Genomic DNA, 18449 nt, shown 5'->3' on the forward strand with positions numbered 1-18449 from the left:
ACTTTGCTATTACCGGGTATTAGTGTAGAATTTCGAGGAAAATAATGAATGTATTTCTTCTTGGAATAAAGCTGCCACATACAATGTATAAAACACACTTTGTAAATTAACACTCATTAATACTCTTACAGTAGTTTTGTTTCAAAATACATTTGCCATCAAATTGTATTTACATTGTTCTTGGTGCATCATGACATCCTAACCTAACGAGAAACTGTTCAGTCATCACATTATAGCCTTTTTCAGCAAGTGGACTTGCAAAGAAAAAGGCCCTTAGGCTCTACGTTGAAAATGAAACATCCCAGTTCCTGTGGGAAAGCATCAGTTTGGCAAAGAAGAATAAACACCGCCATCTAGTGTTTCACAGTCGACATGACAGCCTCACACAAGAGCCATGGCTGAGATTACGTTTTTATTATAGTAGGAAAATGTAAACAAATCTTTTTTTTTTCTTTTCTTTTTTTTTTTTTTTTACACAGAACACATTGTTTTTAACAATGCATAAAATATCCAATAATTTATCAATTACTTCACTTGATCTAATTTCCTTCTTTGACTGACTTTAGTGTGGAATTTCTGTAATTGGTGATTCTCCGTATCACCGGATGTATTTGCTACTGTGAGAAACAGATGCAACAATGGCAATGGTCATGTTAGAATACAAAAAAATAACACAACCGACAACAGCCTCATGCATCAGTGTCATCTGTGCACTCTGTGAACGCGTCATCTTCATACAAGTCCTCCAGCTCGCCGTCTCTGCTGCCGTCATGGCTGATGTTCCTGTGGAGTCACCAGATGCTTCATGAATATGAAGGCCGGGCGAGGGCGAGGAGGAGTTGGGCATGAGGATACAGCGTCGTTGGGAATGAGTATGAGAAAACATTGGGAATGGGGTTGAGGGGGGAAAGGGATACGAACGAGGAAACATTGGGATATGGGAAAGTCACAGATAAGGAGGACGCGTTGGTCTTGAGAACGAGGATGAGGAAAACGGAGATGTTGATGAGTAAACATATGAGGATAAAGATGAGGGGAACTTAGTTTGAAGATGAGCAAAAAGTTGAAGATGAGGAAATCATTGGGACGAATGAGAAACCATTGCAAAGGTGCGGTAAAATTGGGATACAGATGAAAAAATAGGGATGAGGAAAAAATTAGGATGAGCAACATTTAGGGATGAGGAAAATTTGAGATAAGAGTGAGAAAAAATGTGAAGGATTACAACTTTGGATAAAGGTGAGGACAAAAACATTGGGGTTGAGGGTTGATGGAATGAGGATGACGTATACATCCGAATGGAGATAAGGGAACGTTTGAATGGGGTGAATACAAGATGGTAATAGTCATGGGGGAGAAAACAGGGTGAGGACAATAATGATGATGAGTAAGATAGATGAGAATAAGGATTAGAAGCTGGTAATGAGGAGGAGTCAAATATATGGATATATTGGGCTGAGCATGAGGATGAGAGAGTTATCAATGAAGGAGAGGAATTAACAGGGATACTGATGAGCAAATTGGAAACGTTGAAGATGAGAAAGAGAAAGACGGGAAAAAGGGAGAATGAAAAAATAATGGGGATGACTGAGCATGAGAAATTTGGGCTTGGACATGAACAGAAGTTGAGGATGAGGAAATGTGGGCATGATGATGAGGGTATGTATTAGAGTAAACAGTTGTGCATAAGCATGAGCAGAAACTGGGGATGATGGCAAGTTAGTGACGATGATGAGGAGAATAAAATGTTGGGAATAAGCATGAAGAGAAAATGGGTATGATGAAAAGTTGAGGATGAGAATGAGAATAAAACTTTGGGTATAAGCATGAGGAGAAACTGGGTATGATGAAATGTTAGGGATGAGGATGAGAGTGAAAAGTTATCTATAAGCATGGGGAGAAGCAGGGGACGATGAAAAGGGATGAGGATGAGTAACCACTGATTGTTCTGCATTAGAGGAACTTATTGGGAGCTTTGTCTCATCTCTCATCATACTTAAAGCTCATCTACTTGCTGCTCAAAGATTTACCTCAAAGAAGGATGAAGGTGAGCCGAGGATCCCAACAGGCCCCAAGAACCACTGCAAAAATACACCACGGTCTTCATATTAGTGGGCAGCCAGGATCTTGTTTGGATATACATTTCAGCGAATTGTGTTTAGACTGTGACTGCTAAAGCGCCAAGGAAAGCCAACATTTTGGATTTTACACACCTTAATAAGATAAGTATAAAAAAAAGCAGCATTGTCATGATGACTGCCACAAAAATATGAAGGCTTTTACGTACGGTAGATTATTTCTGATAAGATAAGAGACAGGCATATTTTTAACTGATGGAATGTATTTTTATCCAAGCTGCTGCTGGCTGCTTTATAGTTGCTGCCTTAAAGCGTAATCGCAGCGATGGTTGGCTGGCTGGCTGGCTGGCACTTGGAGGGCGGATTTGCAAAGGGAGGTCAAGAGAGAGGAGACTTACATAAGAAGACCGGGGGCAGACATGGATCGCTCCTTTCGCCTGGCAGGACACTCGAAGGGATTACTGAAGGAGCGCTTCCTCAGCATGGACTTCACCAGAATCTGCAGGCAGGGTCACATACAAAATGTAAAAGATGTGCACAATTTAATACAAAATACAATAACAAACATCATTGACAAAGTAACAGTGTTATGGTCATCAAAATGTGATACATTTACAGCACTCCATTACATTTACTGAAGTCACTTTTTGGATAAATTGTACTAACATACTTTTTACTTAAGTGTTTTCGTAAAGAAACGCTACTTTTACTCTATTACATTGAGTTTAATTCCGATTGCTACAATTACTTGTAACATATGTGAATGTTGTCTGTCTATCTGTGTTGGCCCTGCGATGAAGTGGCGACTTGTCCAGGGTGTACCCCGCCTTTCGCCCGAATGCAGCTGAGATAGGCTCCAGCACCCCCCGCGACCCCAAAAGGGACAAGCGGTAGAAAATGGATGGATGGATGGATGATCACTGCTTGCAAAGACATACTGCTGCCTGTCATAGAGACTTCTTCCAGCGGGCATTGTCTCATGACTCTGTTTCACCAATCCAACATAAGCACTAGCTAAGACATTTGACTCCATTTCACTAATCAAACAGAGTCTGACAATCACATGACCGCACTGTCAGCCCCGCACTGTCAAAAGTAGCATAACGGGTGGAAAAGAACATGTTTATGATGTGCTGTCATCTGTGTCAGTAGAAATGTTCACATTTCAGCCGACAACAATTCAACTTCCAACTTGAGAAAACATGTTGCGGTAAGTTGTAGATTGTGTTTATGGTTTAGCTGCACATATGCTAACATTATCAATGTTACAACATCATAAGTGACGGTGAAATGTGCATCTTTTGTGGTACAGCTCATGCTGTAGCACCTAACAAACACCAACAATGGTTGTAGTGCAAGTACCATTACAAAATAGCTACTAAATAAATCAGAAGTCACTCACCAGTTACCAGTAGTTTTTCACTGAATACTTATTCAAGTAATTATTTGTAAGATTACTTTTTACTTTCAGTCATTACATTACTCTAAAGCATGGGTGTCAAACTAATTTTCATCATGGGCCACAATGCAGTCACAGAAGTCCCTAGAGGGCCAATTCATGACATCATTCACTCCCTTCAGGATTTTGAGATGTTGCGATCGTGCCAATTCACGCAACTACGCGACCTTGCAACTTTGCCCAACCCTCGCAATCCCCACTCCACATTTTAGTCAATCAACAGTCAATCGAATTTGTCCCAGCAGCACTCAAACACAACGCAACTGTCTAACCAGCCAAATGTTTCCCGGCATCACTGGGGGAGGATTTTGACCCAAAGTTTTGAAAAATGTTGCAGCAAAATCCGACATTTTAAGCTGCAACAATCACAAAAAAAGCCCACAAAATATCCTGGGGGGCTGATTATTACACAATTGTCCCTTAATTAGATAATTATTTGCCAACATCATGATGGAAAATTTGCTTTGGAATCAGAAGTCAAAATGCCAAGCAGATATTTAAGTTTCGCTAGTGAATAATTTAATTTGATAAGGCTTAATTGGCAAAAAAAGGTTGTTGTTTCAAATAATATTAGTTTAAGAGATTAATTGCATTCATAACATTTTTTTTTCAGTCAAAATTGAAAAACGTTTATCAAGAAAGATGAAATGCTTATTGACGCGCATTATTTCGAGGCTTTCGCAGGCCACCTAAAACGATGTGGCAGGCCAGATGTGGTAAGTAACGGTACTCTACACACCTCTGGTCATCAGGGAAAAAAGGCTATGTGGTCACTCACCACAGCGGAGAGGCTGGGGATGAGTGTGACGCTGTTCTGCACCTCCTCTTCTGTGACATATACCGCCGTGCAGTGCTCCTCCTCCAGGGGCAGAGGGCTGGCGCCGCCCTCAGTCACCCACGGGTTGAGCTGTGACCATATAAGTATAACCCACATCCCTTGTGTATTTCACAGGTTTCTTGTAGCTCACCTTGATCTCAGGGATGGTGATTCTGGTTTCAGGGTCCTTGTCCAACATTTTCTCAATGAGATGCTTTAGTTCAACACTAACCGAGGGGCTGTGGGGAAGAGAAACCAGGACACTGCATTAAGTACTAAATCTAATGAGATCCAATACAGTATTTAAAAAAGATAATCATGCTCAGTTCAATGTTCGCCTCACTTTTCTGGAAACTCCACAGGTTTGTTCTTTATCTTGTTGTGCAGGGAGACAATGTACTCGTCATAAAAAGGGCACTAGACAAGGAGTAGAGGCCACTTAGTGAATGCTTGTGCTGTTGCATGTGAGTGGGTTGGTATTCAGCGTGTAAGCTTGTTTACCTTCCCGTAGACAAAACAGTAGAGCGTAACTCCCATCGCCCACACGTCTAAAGCCTGTAAGCAAGTACAGGTGTCAACACTTAACAAACCAACAATTTGCAGCATATTACGCAAGGCTCACCTTTCCGCTGAAGCCCTGCTCTTGGTCTGTCATTGTCTCCGGCGCCATGAAGGCCGGCGTCCCTGCCGAGCTCGACAGCAGGGCGTCGGTGCCTTCGAACTCGTTGCTCACGCCAAAGTCGGCGATCTTGACATGGCCGTCGTCCCCCAGCAGCAGATTGGAAGGTTTGATGTCTCTATGGATGATCCTGTTGAAGTGCACTAGTCAGGGGACAAAAACAACAGTCGTTTTAAATCCCCTTCATCATAGGCATGGAAAAGAGGTTTTGCTACACATCTTAAAACTATCTACGTTCCAGCATCAAGGCTAGATTCTGGCCAACACACTAGCCTGGGGCCTCTTACTGAATCTTTGACTAAGATCTTTAAGTTGATGAGTGGTTAGCATGTTGGCCTCACATTCAGAATCTCGAGGGTTTGAATGTTTTCTGTGTGTGTGTTTTAATTCCTCCAACTTCCTCCCACCTCCCAAAAAACATTAGTTTGATTGTACTGGAGAGTGTCAATGGTTGTTTATTAGGCGTGCTGAAAAAAAAGGTGAAATTTTAAAACAATTCATTATATTCCCCCAAGAAATGTACATATATATATTTTTTAAGGGGATCGCTGATCAACCGGTAGTGTCCCAAAGGTCCCAAAGATTAGAAAAAAAGTATTATTATGACCACCAAACCAACCAACAGGCTCTCATTTTTACCTCTGAAGACGCCCCAGCTTCTCTCTTCAGCCTCACATCCCACCACTCTTGACGCCGCGGCCACACCCCCCAAGCACGGCCGCCCACTGCACTCGCTAATCTCGCAAACGCGCGTTGCATGACGTGCACAAAAATCATTAAGGCTGACTGTCGCAACGCATCAGACATTTTATAGCATCCAACATCAAACAACTCTTCCTTCAACCACGACCATCATTGCTCGCCTACGACGGAAAGCTAACAAGCCAAATAGTAGAGTCTGTGAACATTGCTCCAAAGTACGGATTTTGTGGTGATTTATTGTGCATAAAAAAATTTACATTGACATGTGTAAAGGCAGTAATATATGATAAAAAAAAAAGGGGGCAGCTAAAAAAGGACTTTGCCGTTATCCCCTCTTTATCACACAGGAAAAACCCGCCAGGTGAACAGCTAATTTCACTACTTCCGGCGCTGACGTTAGACAACCATGTGACTCGCGTCCCATACAAATCGGTTGAACAATATACCACAGTACTAAGACTATAGTGGCCATAAACAGCAGGGGTGCCCAAAGTGCGCCACAGAGGGCATCTGTGGCCCATGACTCCTTTGTCAATGGCCCTGGGCAAATTACAAAAAAAAAACACAAGCAAAATTGGGGAAAACAGGAAGAAGGACAATGAGAAAAAACTAATTGTTGACATCAGCCAATAATAACAACACAAAGCTCTGTCCTTAAAAAACAAAACAAAAAATATCTAAATGTATCTAAATATATTTATATTTACATTATATATATATATATATATATATAGATGGCGCAAGGGTAGATCTTGCTTTTAATTTTTGACCAGGGATCTTGGGCTCGAAAAGGTTGGTGACCACTGATTTAGGCCATTTCAGCGCTCCAAGCTTTTGTAACCTGTAATCATTAATACTAAATAATATATTGCGAGAATTTGTTTGAATTGAGAATTGATTCTGAATCGAATAGTCACCCCAAAAATTGTTATTGTATCGTGACCACGGGTAAACCCAGTCCAGGGTTCACCCTGCCTTTTGCCCAAAGTGAGCTGGGATACGCTCCAGCTCACCTGTGACTCTGATAAGAGACTAGTAGTACAGAACATAGATAGATGGGACCTTGAAGAAAATGTATGTTAACATACAATACTCTGTGCCCAAGACAACATCTCTGAAGTAAAAGCGAGCTTGATCCTCTGTCAAGGGATCATCTGTGGGCACTTCCATTACTGGACTGGATGGAGGGACAGAAAAGAAGACAGGTACATCAGGTGTATCTCCTCTGCCTCTTTACAAGAAGTGTACCAACGCACCCTTTTGTCATCAGTTCGAAGGCTTGAGGACAAAGGAGCGGACAGACATTTACCCACTAGGAGAATACATATTATTTAGACGCTAAACAAGATGTTACCCATGTGAAGGCCATCTTCATCAGGATCATCAAGCACCTGCAAAAACAAAATAAGCCAAAAGTGGTCTATAATCATGCAAACTATAATGCATGTCATTGGATATGATTGCACTGCATCATTGTCACTGCAGGGTTTCCTAATGAAGTGTCCAGCATCTTTTCCCAACTCACCTCAACCAGCTTGACAACATTAGGGTGGTAAAGCTTCTTCAGGATGGCGATCTCCTGGTAGATTTTCTCCAGAGGCATCACCGCTTTAGGGAACGCCCCCTCCTGCTGCTGGGAGTCTGCGCCCTGAGGTGGCAGACGACCTGCAATGAGGCAAAAACACATCACCGCAAGGTCGGCGCCTCAGCGGTAAAGGGGTGGTTGTCCTGTTGCTCACGCAGAAATCCATACTGCTTCATTAGCCTCTTCTTTGACACGACCTTCATTGCCTGGATGGAGGAAAGTGGTGCTATTAGATGACATTACACCAAAAAGATGGTACTGTCACAACAAATAAGTGAAATGTAAAACAACCATCAACTTACGTAATACTGTTCCGAGTCTTCATTATAAGCTAGTTTCACCACTCCGTAAGAACCCTAGAGTGTGTAGAAAGCAGGAGACTTTTATTAAACTCATTTGTCATCCTTTGTTCACAAGAGTGGAATTTTTTTAGATGCATAGAATGGGCAGTGCCATCCACTTTGGTAGGACTACTGTGCTCTCCCAGTTATAAATCACACACAATATTAGTTATACATTATAAAAGCTTCATAGTTGAAATGTAAACAAACTAAACTTTCGTCCTGATCACGTTACATTTTTCTGCCACTTGTTGGTAGGTGGAATTAATTAGATTCAGCAAAAAAGGAAAAGAGTGACGATAACCAAACCAAACCAAAAATGTCACAGGATCATGCTCGTATGTCTAGGCGGCTCGCTCTTCCCCCTCCAAACCTTCCTATGATACTTGTCATGCACTCATGGACTTCCTGTGTTTACGACATGTAAACGCTACTCGTCTGATATCAGATCAACGTTGTGTAACAAATTGTATTCGTTCCCGCGCCAATCACGTCTCTCTATTTTTTTGTCTATAACAACCAAGGGAGCTAACAAGCTAGCAGGCCTCCAAGAGCTGTGGTTGCTCACAGAATTGACTTTGACTATGCAGAATCATAATCCAGGCTTTACTGCAAGATAGGGAAGTGTCTGGCTGCTCAGTATAATATGACCAACGGGTTGACTCTATTTTATGATCATATCTTCAAAGGGTGAGTAGTTTTAACTTTAATTTATTTTAAAGTCCAGTTGCGGTAGATATACACATTTCTACTAGAAGGGAAAACAAAGCCCAGTTGCGGTAGGTACACACATTTTTACTAGAAGGAAAAACAAAGTCCAGTTGCGGTAGATATACACATTTCTACTAGAAGGGAAAACAAAGTCCAGTTGCGGTAGATACACACATTTCTACTAGAAGGGAAAACAAAGTCCAGTTGCGGTAGATATACACATTTCTACTAGAAGGGAAAACAAAGTCCAGTTGCGGTAGATATACACATTTCTACTAGAAGGGAAAACAAAGTCCAGTTGCGGTAGATGCACACACTTCTACTAGAAGGGAAAACAGTGCCATCTGGTGGCTGTTCCTTACCTTTCCAATCTCTTTCTTCAGCTTGTACTGATTGAGCTGGACACAATCCTGGGGACAGTACATTTATATATTGTTTTTAATTATTTGCTTTGCATAAAACACGCAAACATTAACGCTTATGTGTGTGTGTGTGTGTGAGAGCACCTTTACCTCAGCATCCGTGATGGACACCCGTTTGGTCTCGATGGTCGGCTGCCGGCTGATGCGGCTCCCACGCTCCTGCAGGGACATCTTCCTGTCGGAGAGCCGCGCTCGGTGAAAGGCCGTGGGCCGATAGCCATTGGGCGTGGTGGTGCGACTGGAGGCCACGTTCATGGCCGCCACTTGGTCGGCCAGCTCGCCGTGGTGTTCGGAGTCGGTGCTCATGATGGCCCTGGCTGACGGCCTTCAGAAAGGGCACAAGGTCACAGGGCTAACATCACTGCAGGAAGAGGAAACAGGAAAGGAGACATAGTTAGTTGCTCTTTATATCACTTTAGTGTTGTTGTGTTCCACACCTCTATTTTAAAGCATTTTCTTCAATCTTTTTGAGAAAGATTTTGCACTACCATTTAGGTGGCGGAATGTATCGTAACACACCTGGTCTGCCAGAAAATAAAAAGACAGAGTGAGAGGGATCAAGTATTGCCAACTTAGCAACTTTTTCGCTATATTTAATAAGTATTCAGACCCCTTTAGAAATTAAAAGTGTAACAATGAACTATTCATCTTCTGTCAAAGACATTATGCGATTCTTGTGTAATGCATTTGCAGTAATCAAATACAAGCGGTCACGAAAGGCGAAGCATTCGCAGCGGGAACAGAGATCCAGACAGGCAGGGCACCTCCAGGGATTGCGCATTAATCACCACCGTCGAGAAAGGCGAGGTGTGGAAGCGTGCATAACAACTCTACAAGTGTGCAGCCTGGCGTTGACTAGCGGAAATCATGACAAGCAATAGTGCTGCAACGTTTAATTGCTAAAATTGATCAATTTTATTTGGAGAAAAGCTTTGATTTATATTCTGTTGTGTCGATTAATTTTTAATGACTGTGACTTTATCCGGACTGCACTTTATGAACACACGAACATAGTTTACGTACGTCCGCTGCAAGAGCTCAGATGCAAGAACGGTGTTGTGTGGGTGCCCTGATTTGTGTGGCCGCAAAAAGCGGAGAATCATTTTTTATTTTAATAATTCACACGTTTTAAGTGTTATTCCATTGTTGTGTATTTATTGGAAAAAAAGAATGAAGGTTATAACAAGCAGAATTTTTAAAAAATTTAAACTATTTTCACTATAATACGCACTGAGGCTACGAATTGCGTTTTATCCAATTACTCAATTAATCGAACAAACTCATAAATAGAATACTCGATTACTAAAATATTTAATAGCTGCAACCCTCGTGCTACAACAGAGCCTGCTGAACATTGCAGAAATAATAGAAACAAAACAAAATGGGAAAATAGAGCAAAAAGGCATATTTTAAAATGCAAGAAAAAACAAGTTAATACTAATTAATATGTGCTTTTAAATAAATGTATAACTTTTCTTTAGGCCTTTTTCAAAAATGACATGTACATGTTATACTTATACAAGTATAACCCATAACCCATAAAGAACAATTACCGTAATTTCCGGATTATAAGCCGCTACTTTTTCCCCTCGTTCTGGTCCCTGCGGCTTATACAAGGGTGCGGCTTATACAAGGGTGCGGCTTATATACGGCCTGTTCTTCTCCGGCACCGACGAAGAGGATTTCGGTGGTTTTAGTACGCAGGAGGAAGACGATGACACAATGATTAAAGACTGACTTTTCATATACCGGTAGGCTGGTTATTTTGATAACGTACAGGCGAGCACTTTGTATTACTTTGCACCGTTGTATTATTTGTACTCTGCACGAATGCTGTTCGCCATGTCAAAGATGTGAAAGTTTGATTGAATGATTGAAAGATTTATTGTTAATAAATGGGACGCTTTGCGTTCCCAAACAGTCATCTCTGTCCCGACAATCCCCTCCGTGGTAGCAGGAACCCCTATATACTACGCTAATTACACATCAAAACCCTGCGGCTTATAGTCGGGTGCGGCTTATATATGGAGCAATCTGTATTTTCCCCTAAATTTGGCTGGTGCGGCTTATAGTCAGGCGCGGCTTATAGTCCGGAAATTACGGTATATAAATTAGACAATTACCCTTCACAGTACATACAGTACAGGCCAAAAGTTTGGACACACCTTCTCATTCAATGCGTTTTCTTTATTTCCATGACTATTTCCATTGTAGATTGTCACTGAAGGCATCAAAACTATGAATGAACACATGTGGAGTTATGTACTTAACAAAAAACGGTGAAATAACTGAAAACATGATTTATATTCTAGTTTCTTCAAAATAGCCACCCTTTGCTCTGATTACTTTTTTGCACATTCTTGGCATTTTCTCGATGAGCTTCAAGAGGGAGTCACCTGAAATGGTTTTCACTTCACAGGTGTGCTTGAAGCTCATCGAGAGAATGCCAAGCTTGTGAAAAGCCGTAATCAGAGCAAAGGGTGGCTATTTTGAAGAAACTAGAATATAAAACATGTTCTCAGTTATATTACGCCTATACTGGCTCACTTGCACTGCAGGCTTCCTGTGCACCTAAGATGCGACTTTAAGGTTTTACTACTTACGAATAAAATACTACACGGTCAAGCTCCTGCCTATCTTGCCGATTGTATTGTACCATATGTCCCGGCAAGAAATCTGCGTTCAAAGAACTCCGGCTTATTAGTGATTCCCAGAGCCCAAAAAAAGTCTGCGGGCTATAGAGCGTTTTCTATTCGGGCTCCAATACTATGGAATGCCCTCCCGGTAAAAGTTAGAGATGCTACCTCAGTAGAAGCATTTAAGTCTCATCTTAAAACTCATTTGTATACTCTAGCCTTTAAATAGACTCCCTTTTTAGACCAGTTGATCTGCCGTTTCTTTTCTTTTCTTTTCTACTCTGCTCCCAACCCGGGGTGGACCGCTAGCCTGTGCATCGGATGGGGACATCTCTACGCTGCTGACCCGTCTCCGCTCGGGATGGTTCCTGCTGGCCCCACTATGGACTGGACTTTCGCTGATGTGTTGGACTTTCACAATATTATGTCAGACCCACTCGACATCCATTGCTTTCGGTCTCCCCTAGAGGGGGGGTGGGGTTACCCACATATGCGATCCTCTCCAAGGTTTCTCATAGTCATTCACATTGACGTCCCACTGGGGTGAGTTTTCCTTGCCCGTATGTGGGCTCTGTACCGAGGATGTCGTTGTGGCTTGTACAGCCCTTTGAGACACTTGTGATTTAGGGCTATATAAATAAACATTGATTGATTGATTGATTTCACCTTTTTTGTTAAGTACATAACTCCACATGTGTTCATTCATAGTTTTGATGCCTTCCAAACTTTTGGCCTGTATTGTACATAACATGATGATATCCACCCATACATTATTATACAAATATCTATATTAAACCAATTTCCTCTACCATGGAGGTCATACTGTCATCAACATTTAGTTTGTTTGCTCTCATGAATTTCACAAAAATCGACCAATTTCTCATTGAATTTGGATTACAAACTTAAGACAGTAGGAAGGTGCCTGTTTAAAAGCACACATTTGGAGTGGGATCCAGTCCTGAGTGTCTTGCTGCCATTCAAGTGTAACAACTCCAACATGTCTCAGCAGCTTGGTAGTCACGTGACGACAAGATAAGTACACATAGTAATAAATAAAGTCAAGGAAAATAAATTGAAGTGTGAACTGTTGCTGAAATGGACACGCCTGTGAGCGTCGGGGCAGCAAAAACAAGGCAGGGTTGCCTAATATAAAAAGCTGGAAAGCTTCTTATGCAACAAACACGGTGCCGGAACATTCAGTGCACTTTCACAAGTGTGCAAGCCTTCAAGTTGCAGCGAGTCAAGCACATGTATGTGCCTCTGTGTTTGGGTACACAGCCAATTTACATATTTATAACTGATAAATAACATGTTTGTTTAGAAAACATGAATGCTACTGCACTGAAAATGATTCTAAAAAACGAGGGTGAGATGAAATGATACTTACACACTAGTCAGGGTTGTAGGTGGGCATCATGTGGCCGGTGTGCTTGATCGGGAGGATGGAACAGCTTTAGTGTCTCAGTGGAGGACTTTCACTGATAATCAGGAAAGGACGTCGGCAGCACTCGTCTTGGGGATTAACTGAGGCCACATATAGCCCAGCTGAGCACTGTTATCCCCAGAAAGGCCGCCAGTGGTCACCTGAGCGAGAGACTACAAGCCACACACGACCTAGGACAGGGGAATACATTTGTCTCCATTCACACAATTGCATACTGATTCACACCACATAGAAGAATCAGTTAAGTTAAAGCCCCAATGATTGTCACACACACACTGGGTGTGGTGAAATGTGTCCTCTGCATCTGACCCATCCCCATGTTCACCCCCTGAGAGGTGAGGGGAGCAGTGAGCAGCAGCATGCGCCAGGCTCGGGAATCATTTGGTGATTTAACCTGGAGCATCCACAACATAAAAATAGCACTAAGTCACAAATTCTCCCTATACAAAGCTATCAACAACAATGTTCCACTGCAGCCCTGTGGGTGGCAGTAATGTAGAGGACAAAGTGTTAAAAAAAACAATCTGCATAGTATTGTTTTGCACTTTATGGAATTCAAAACGGAAAGAATGTACAAAATATGCAAGAGCAGACAAAAAGAGAACCATCCTGAAAAACTTGATCTGCATGCTAATTAAAACTAGTAACAGTCCTCCAGACTTGCTCATACTTGTTTTACTTCACATGACAATGGTTCTATTCTGACTGTCACTTTACGTGAAACCCTTTTCTAACAGGTTTTCTTCAAGCTGTAGCACGACTGATTTTGGGTGGTATGCAACCTGAGTATACACGCAAGCAAGCAAGTCCAGGTCAGGGAGGTTTTATTTGTACAGCACTTTTCAGCACGTGTCATACATAATAAAGATGTTTAAATATCATGCAAATGATTAAGGCCAATAAATATGCTGTTAATTAGAGCACATTACTTCACAAGAAAAAAAAAAGAAGTAGCAATATTTCCTGAGATGTTGATGAAACTGTCCATACAATTGTCCACAGTCATTCCATGATAGACTTCAAACTGTATTCACATTATTATGAATTGCATTGTTGTCAACAATGGCCTTACAGAATGACCACAATTATTCAAGTTTGCACCACCTCAAAATACATTTTACTCAACAGTCAGCATCTCATGATAATTGCAAAACACTACTGTGTTGGCATCCCTTTAGACAGCTGTCAGCCTTTAGGAAAATACGAGTGCAGGCTAATTTGACAGCATTTGCCCAAAAGGACAAAGTGACAACTTGTTGGACATGTTACTGTGACGACTCCAAGGACTGCTGCAGCCTTACCGCACCTCTTTTAATCTGCTCATAGCTCATAAACATAACGATGTTCCATGAGCCCAAGCGTAGAAACGAAGCCATGAATCTAAAAAAACAAAACACAAATGAAATGAAATAAAATTGTAACTTACACTAATGCGCAGCCACATACCCTTTATAGAAAGCTGAGGGCCCCTCTTTGACCAGCATGGTGAAGGCACAGTTGATGGCGCCGCTGTACTGGCCCGGCACAGAGTTCATGTAGCGCGTTTTGATTACGTCGACCGGGGATGCCACAATGGTGGTGCAGAACCCTGCGGCGAAGGCTGCTGTAAAGTGGCATGGCATATTGTCTGGGGGGGGTAAAAATAAATGTAAAAAAGCTATAGACGTTATATGGCCCATGTCCCGCAGGTTGCCTACACTTATTTTAGAAAATTAACTACATATCTGCGGCAGACGGCTAAATGTTTTTTACCCTGTGAGGAAAAGCTGGTTGGCATAAAACACATTCGGTATTTCCGACCTTTGATCTCACAGAAGAGTGTTTGTACTTGCCTGTCATCAGCTTGTATTGCAGGATACGCTCTTTGATGATGTCATAGGTCACCATCTCGCAGCAGTTGACAATGGCGTTGCGAGTTATATTCGGCAGACAACCTGCAGGGACAGGCAATAATCAACACAATAATCTAACTTTCAGATGCCCACAATAAGTATTTTATGTATCACCTTTATTCCAAAATTGAATTAATTTCCCCTTTTAAAAATCTGCAGACACCGGCCATAATGACAATGTGGAAAACATATTTTTGATACGTTTGCCAAAGTAAAAAAAATGGAAAAAAATAAAAACTATACATGCAATCACACGAATTGTGCTCAAGTGCTTCCTTTTACCATCTTATTCAGTTGATAGGACATTTATTGGGAAGGCGCACACCTGTCTTGCAGTTGACAGCGCATGTCAGAGCATAAACGAAGCGCGACGTCAAAGGAATTGTTTGTAGATCTCGCAGGCCGGATTGTCAAAGGGTACTCAAATCTAGTCAAGGGTTAGAGAAAAATGCCTGTCAATGAGCACAATGGCCTCTATAAATGGAAGAAGATCAGGAATATGAGGACTCTTCTTGTAGCGGGCACACCATCTACAGTGAGTGGGATTACAGAAGAAAGGCCTTAGTAAGGGATGTGACCAGGAACCCAAAGGTCTCTATATGACAGCGCTCCAAAGTTCCTTTTAGCGATGCACTGAAATGAAAGTTTGTGTACAAAACCGAAAACAAGGGAACCAAGGCTGAAAACTGAGAAAAAATAAACAAAGTTATTATGTCAATTATTATTACCACTGCATTTATGACTATGACTGTGTACTAACCTCACTAAACACAAATTAATGTGTAACCTTGAAAGTATAAAACAATCATAAAATGATATCCATCCATTTTCTACCGCTTATTCCCTTCGGGGTCGCGGGGGGCGCTGTTGCCTATCTCAGCTACAATCGGGCGGAAGGCGGGGTACACCCTGGACAAGTCGCCACCTCATCGCAGGGCCAACACAGACAGACAGACAACATTCACACACTAGGGCCAATTTAGTGTTGCCAATCAACCTATCCCCAGGTGCATGTCTTTGGAGGTGGGAGGAAGCCGGAGTACCCGGAGTGAACCCACGCAGTCACGGGGAGGACATGCAAACTCCACACAGAAAGATCCCGAGGCCGGGATTGAACTCACCTTCGTATTGTGAGGCAGACGCACTAACCCCTCTTCCACCGTGCTGCCCATAAAATGATATCTTTTTTAAATTTACCACTGATTTTACACAAGACATTATATTAAAATAATAATTACGTTCATGCCGACACACATGGGGGCACTTTCTTTTTCTGTGTGGCATTATTGACGTTATCAGAATGGCGATGGGAAGGTTTGGTGTTTAGGTGATTAAACCTGATGTCGAGCACGTCTTCAGAGAAGATCCCCCTCTTGATATTTCCACATTGCACATTTGTAATACTGCTGGTCTGTCTCAGATATATTGAAGTATGTTCACACTGCAGGCGCAGACATAATACCACCACTCCAGACAAGCACAGCACCCAGTTTTGGCAATGTTGATTCCGTGATAAAAGTATTTTGTCTGAAAATTTGGTGCATCCCTAGTTCCTATGTGGAGTGAGAAGAATCTTCTAGAAGGACATACTTCTCTGCAGCAATCCACCAATCATTCCAAAATGGCAGAGTGGCCAGGTAGAAGCCACTCTTCGGTAAAAGGCACATGAGAGCCTACCTGGAGTTTATAAAAGGTGCTTGAAGGACTCTCAGACCATGAGAAAATGTATTATCTGGTCGGATAGGACAAAGATGGACAATAGCATCCCTGCAGTAAAGCATGGTGGTGGCAGCGACAGGAACAGTGAATGTTAGAGGGGCAGATAAAGGGAGCGATGCATCCCGGATGAAGACCTGCTCCAGAGAGCTCTACACCTCAGATTGGGATGACATCATTTTTTCAGCAGAACAACAATCCTAATTACATAGCCAAGATATAAAAAAGTGGCTTCAGGGCAACTCCCAATGTCACGGAGATGGCACAGGGCCATTTTCACATCTCTGTTGAGATGTGAAAATTTATGTGCAACACTTTTTCCCATAAAACCTAATGGAGCTTTAGAAGTGCTGCAAATAGGAATGGGCAAAACTGCCAAAAGATACGTGTGCCAAGCTAAATATAGTTTTTGCACACACTTACAGTAACCATTTTTATCTCATCACATTTTACCTTTCCACAGCCCTCGGACCCCCTCGTCCCTGGCTATTGTCTTGTAGGCGTCCATGGTGCTGCTATATCTCTTCACTGAGCCGCCCTGAGGCAGGCGGATTTGCGCCTGGAACCGGACTTTCACCACATCGGTGGGTTGGGCCACGGCAACTGCCATGCCCCCTGTGGTGCAGCCTGCCAGAAGCCGGGACCCGATGCCGGCGCCTGTGACAGACAAGACTTAAAAGAGTGAGAAAAGCTTGGGCAAGGCGGCACAGAGTGTCCTGAAGCTGTGATTAAATGTGGGCTTGAATTGACAGCTGCGGGGAAGAAAATGTGTATAATAAAAGATGGGCGGTTCATGTGCCTAGGATGTGAGTAGCATTACTTTCAAACTGGTCAAACAAGTTATCAGCAGGATTTGTACTGCAGGTAGTTCTCTTAAGATGTTAACGGTTACATTATAAAGTTAAAGTAAAGTACCAATGATTGTCACACACACACTAAATGTGGCAAAATTATTCTCTGCATTTGACCCATCACCCGGGTTCAACCCCTGGGAGGTGAGGGAAGCAGTGAGCAGCAGCGGTGGCCGCGCCCGGGAATAATTTTTGGTGATTGAACCCCCAATTCCAACCCTTGATGCTGAGTGCCAAGCAGGGAGGTAGTGGGTCCCATTTTTTGTAGTCTTTGGGATGACTCTGCCGGTTATTGACGCTGCCTATAGTTTATGGAGAGGGCCTTTAGCTGAAAACCCACAATAGAATGTGCAGTTGATCTATCGCTGTACCCAAAATATAAGTCAGAACTTACATGTTCTCTCATATGCCGATGAAAACAGTGAAGCATTTTCTAATCATCTGTGAAAGTCACAAATGCATTCACACGTTTGCATCACTTACTCTCCGAGCCCCTGCTGTAGAAGTCTTTCATGCTGTCGTACAGACCCACTCTGACCGATGCAAAGCTCATCTGTCGGTGGAGACCCGCCACCAGTCCATTGTAGAGGCTCCTGGGCCCCTCGGTTCTCACGATGGTGAAGATGGTGCCAAACACGCCTCTATATGTGGCCCTCTGACCCTTCACCAAAGGTTTGGATTCCCCTTGAATCTAAAGCACAGGAGGATGTAATATGCATGTATTGTAATGTTTGTATTGGTCAGTGATCCTCACCTGCAGTCTGACTTTGGTGGTATCCAGCGGGAAGGTAACCAGGTCCGCCACGCAGCCAGCGAGCCCAGCCGAAATGATCTTGATAGGCACGCTCGGTGTCAGATCGCTGGAACCTCCACAGACCATCGTAAACCGTGGAGGGTTGACTTAAAGCAGGAAGACAACTCCAAGAGCAGCATTTAAGATGTTACTTCACTTGCTAATGACTGCCCTGAGGTAATTCCCAGCCAACACCAGGCTCGCTCTTACAGATCCAGATCATGGAAAGCTAGTCCTCTGAAAGCCAAGCAATGGTTAGCTGCTAATCGCCACTTTTTAAAAATGTAAAAAAATCCATGAGGACTAGTCAAGTCGTGCGTGTG

At 42.6% G+C, this 18449-nt stretch overlaps 2 protein-coding genes across 6 annotated transcripts; both read right to left on the minus strand.

Moving 5' to 3' along the window:
* Nucleotides 1-393: 393 nt before the first annotated feature.
* Nucleotides 394-12997, minus strand: camkk1b (calcium/calmodulin-dependent protein kinase kinase 1, alpha b). 4 transcript variants are annotated; one of them, XM_062060401.1, is made up of 18 exons: nucleotides 12818-12997; nucleotides 8885-9155; nucleotides 8735-8782; nucleotides 7623-7676; nucleotides 7475-7526; nucleotides 7261-7400; nucleotides 7090-7126; nucleotides 6992-7013; nucleotides 6824-6912; nucleotides 4977-5176; nucleotides 4856-4909; nucleotides 4698-4771; nucleotides 4506-4593; nucleotides 4316-4444; nucleotides 2477-2577; nucleotides 2031-2081; nucleotides 949-971; nucleotides 774-853 (listed from the first exon to the last, which is right to left on the minus strand). In XM_062060401.1, the coding sequence occupies exons 2-18, from the start codon at nucleotides 9098-9100 to the stop codon at nucleotides 804-806; spliced, it is 1428 nt and encodes a 475-aa protein (XP_061916385.1). In that variant the 5' UTR covers nucleotides 9101-9155; nucleotides 12818-12997; the 3' UTR covers nucleotides 774-803. The 4 variants fall into 4 exon arrangements, with proteins under 4 accessions (XP_061916384.1, XP_061916383.1, XP_061916386.1 ...); XM_062060400.1 differs by lacking the exon at nucleotides 949-971 and having other exon boundaries at nucleotides 394-783; nucleotides 8885-9119; nucleotides 12818-12995; XM_062060399.1 differs by lacking the exon at nucleotides 949-971 and having other exon boundaries at nucleotides 394-783; nucleotides 12818-12994.
* A 684-nt stretch (nucleotides 12998-13681) lies between these two features.
* Nucleotides 13682-18231, minus strand: LOC133658398 (dicarboxylate carrier SLC25A8-like). 2 transcript variants are annotated; one of them, XM_062060405.1, is made up of 6 exons: nucleotides 18088-18231; nucleotides 17817-18024; nucleotides 16936-17139; nucleotides 14707-14808; nucleotides 14321-14477; nucleotides 13682-14254 (listed from the first exon to the last, which is right to left on the minus strand). In XM_062060405.1, exons 1-6 carry the CDS (start codon nucleotides 18211-18213, stop codon nucleotides 14140-14142), a joined length of 912 nt encoding a protein of 303 aa, XP_061916389.1. In that variant the 5' UTR covers nucleotides 18214-18231; the 3' UTR covers nucleotides 13682-14139. The 2 variants fall into 2 exon arrangements, with proteins under 2 accessions (XP_061916389.1, XP_061916388.1); XM_062060404.1 differs by having other exon boundaries at nucleotides 14321-14501.
* Between the last annotated feature and the right edge of the window lie 218 nt (nucleotides 18232-18449).

The sequence above is a fragment of the Entelurus aequoreus genome, linkage group LG10 (genome assembly GCF_033978785.1).
Source record: "Entelurus aequoreus isolate RoL-2023_Sb linkage group LG10, RoL_Eaeq_v1.1, whole genome shotgun sequence".
NCBI lineage: Eukaryota > Metazoa > Chordata > Actinopteri > Syngnathiformes > Syngnathidae > Entelurus > Entelurus aequoreus.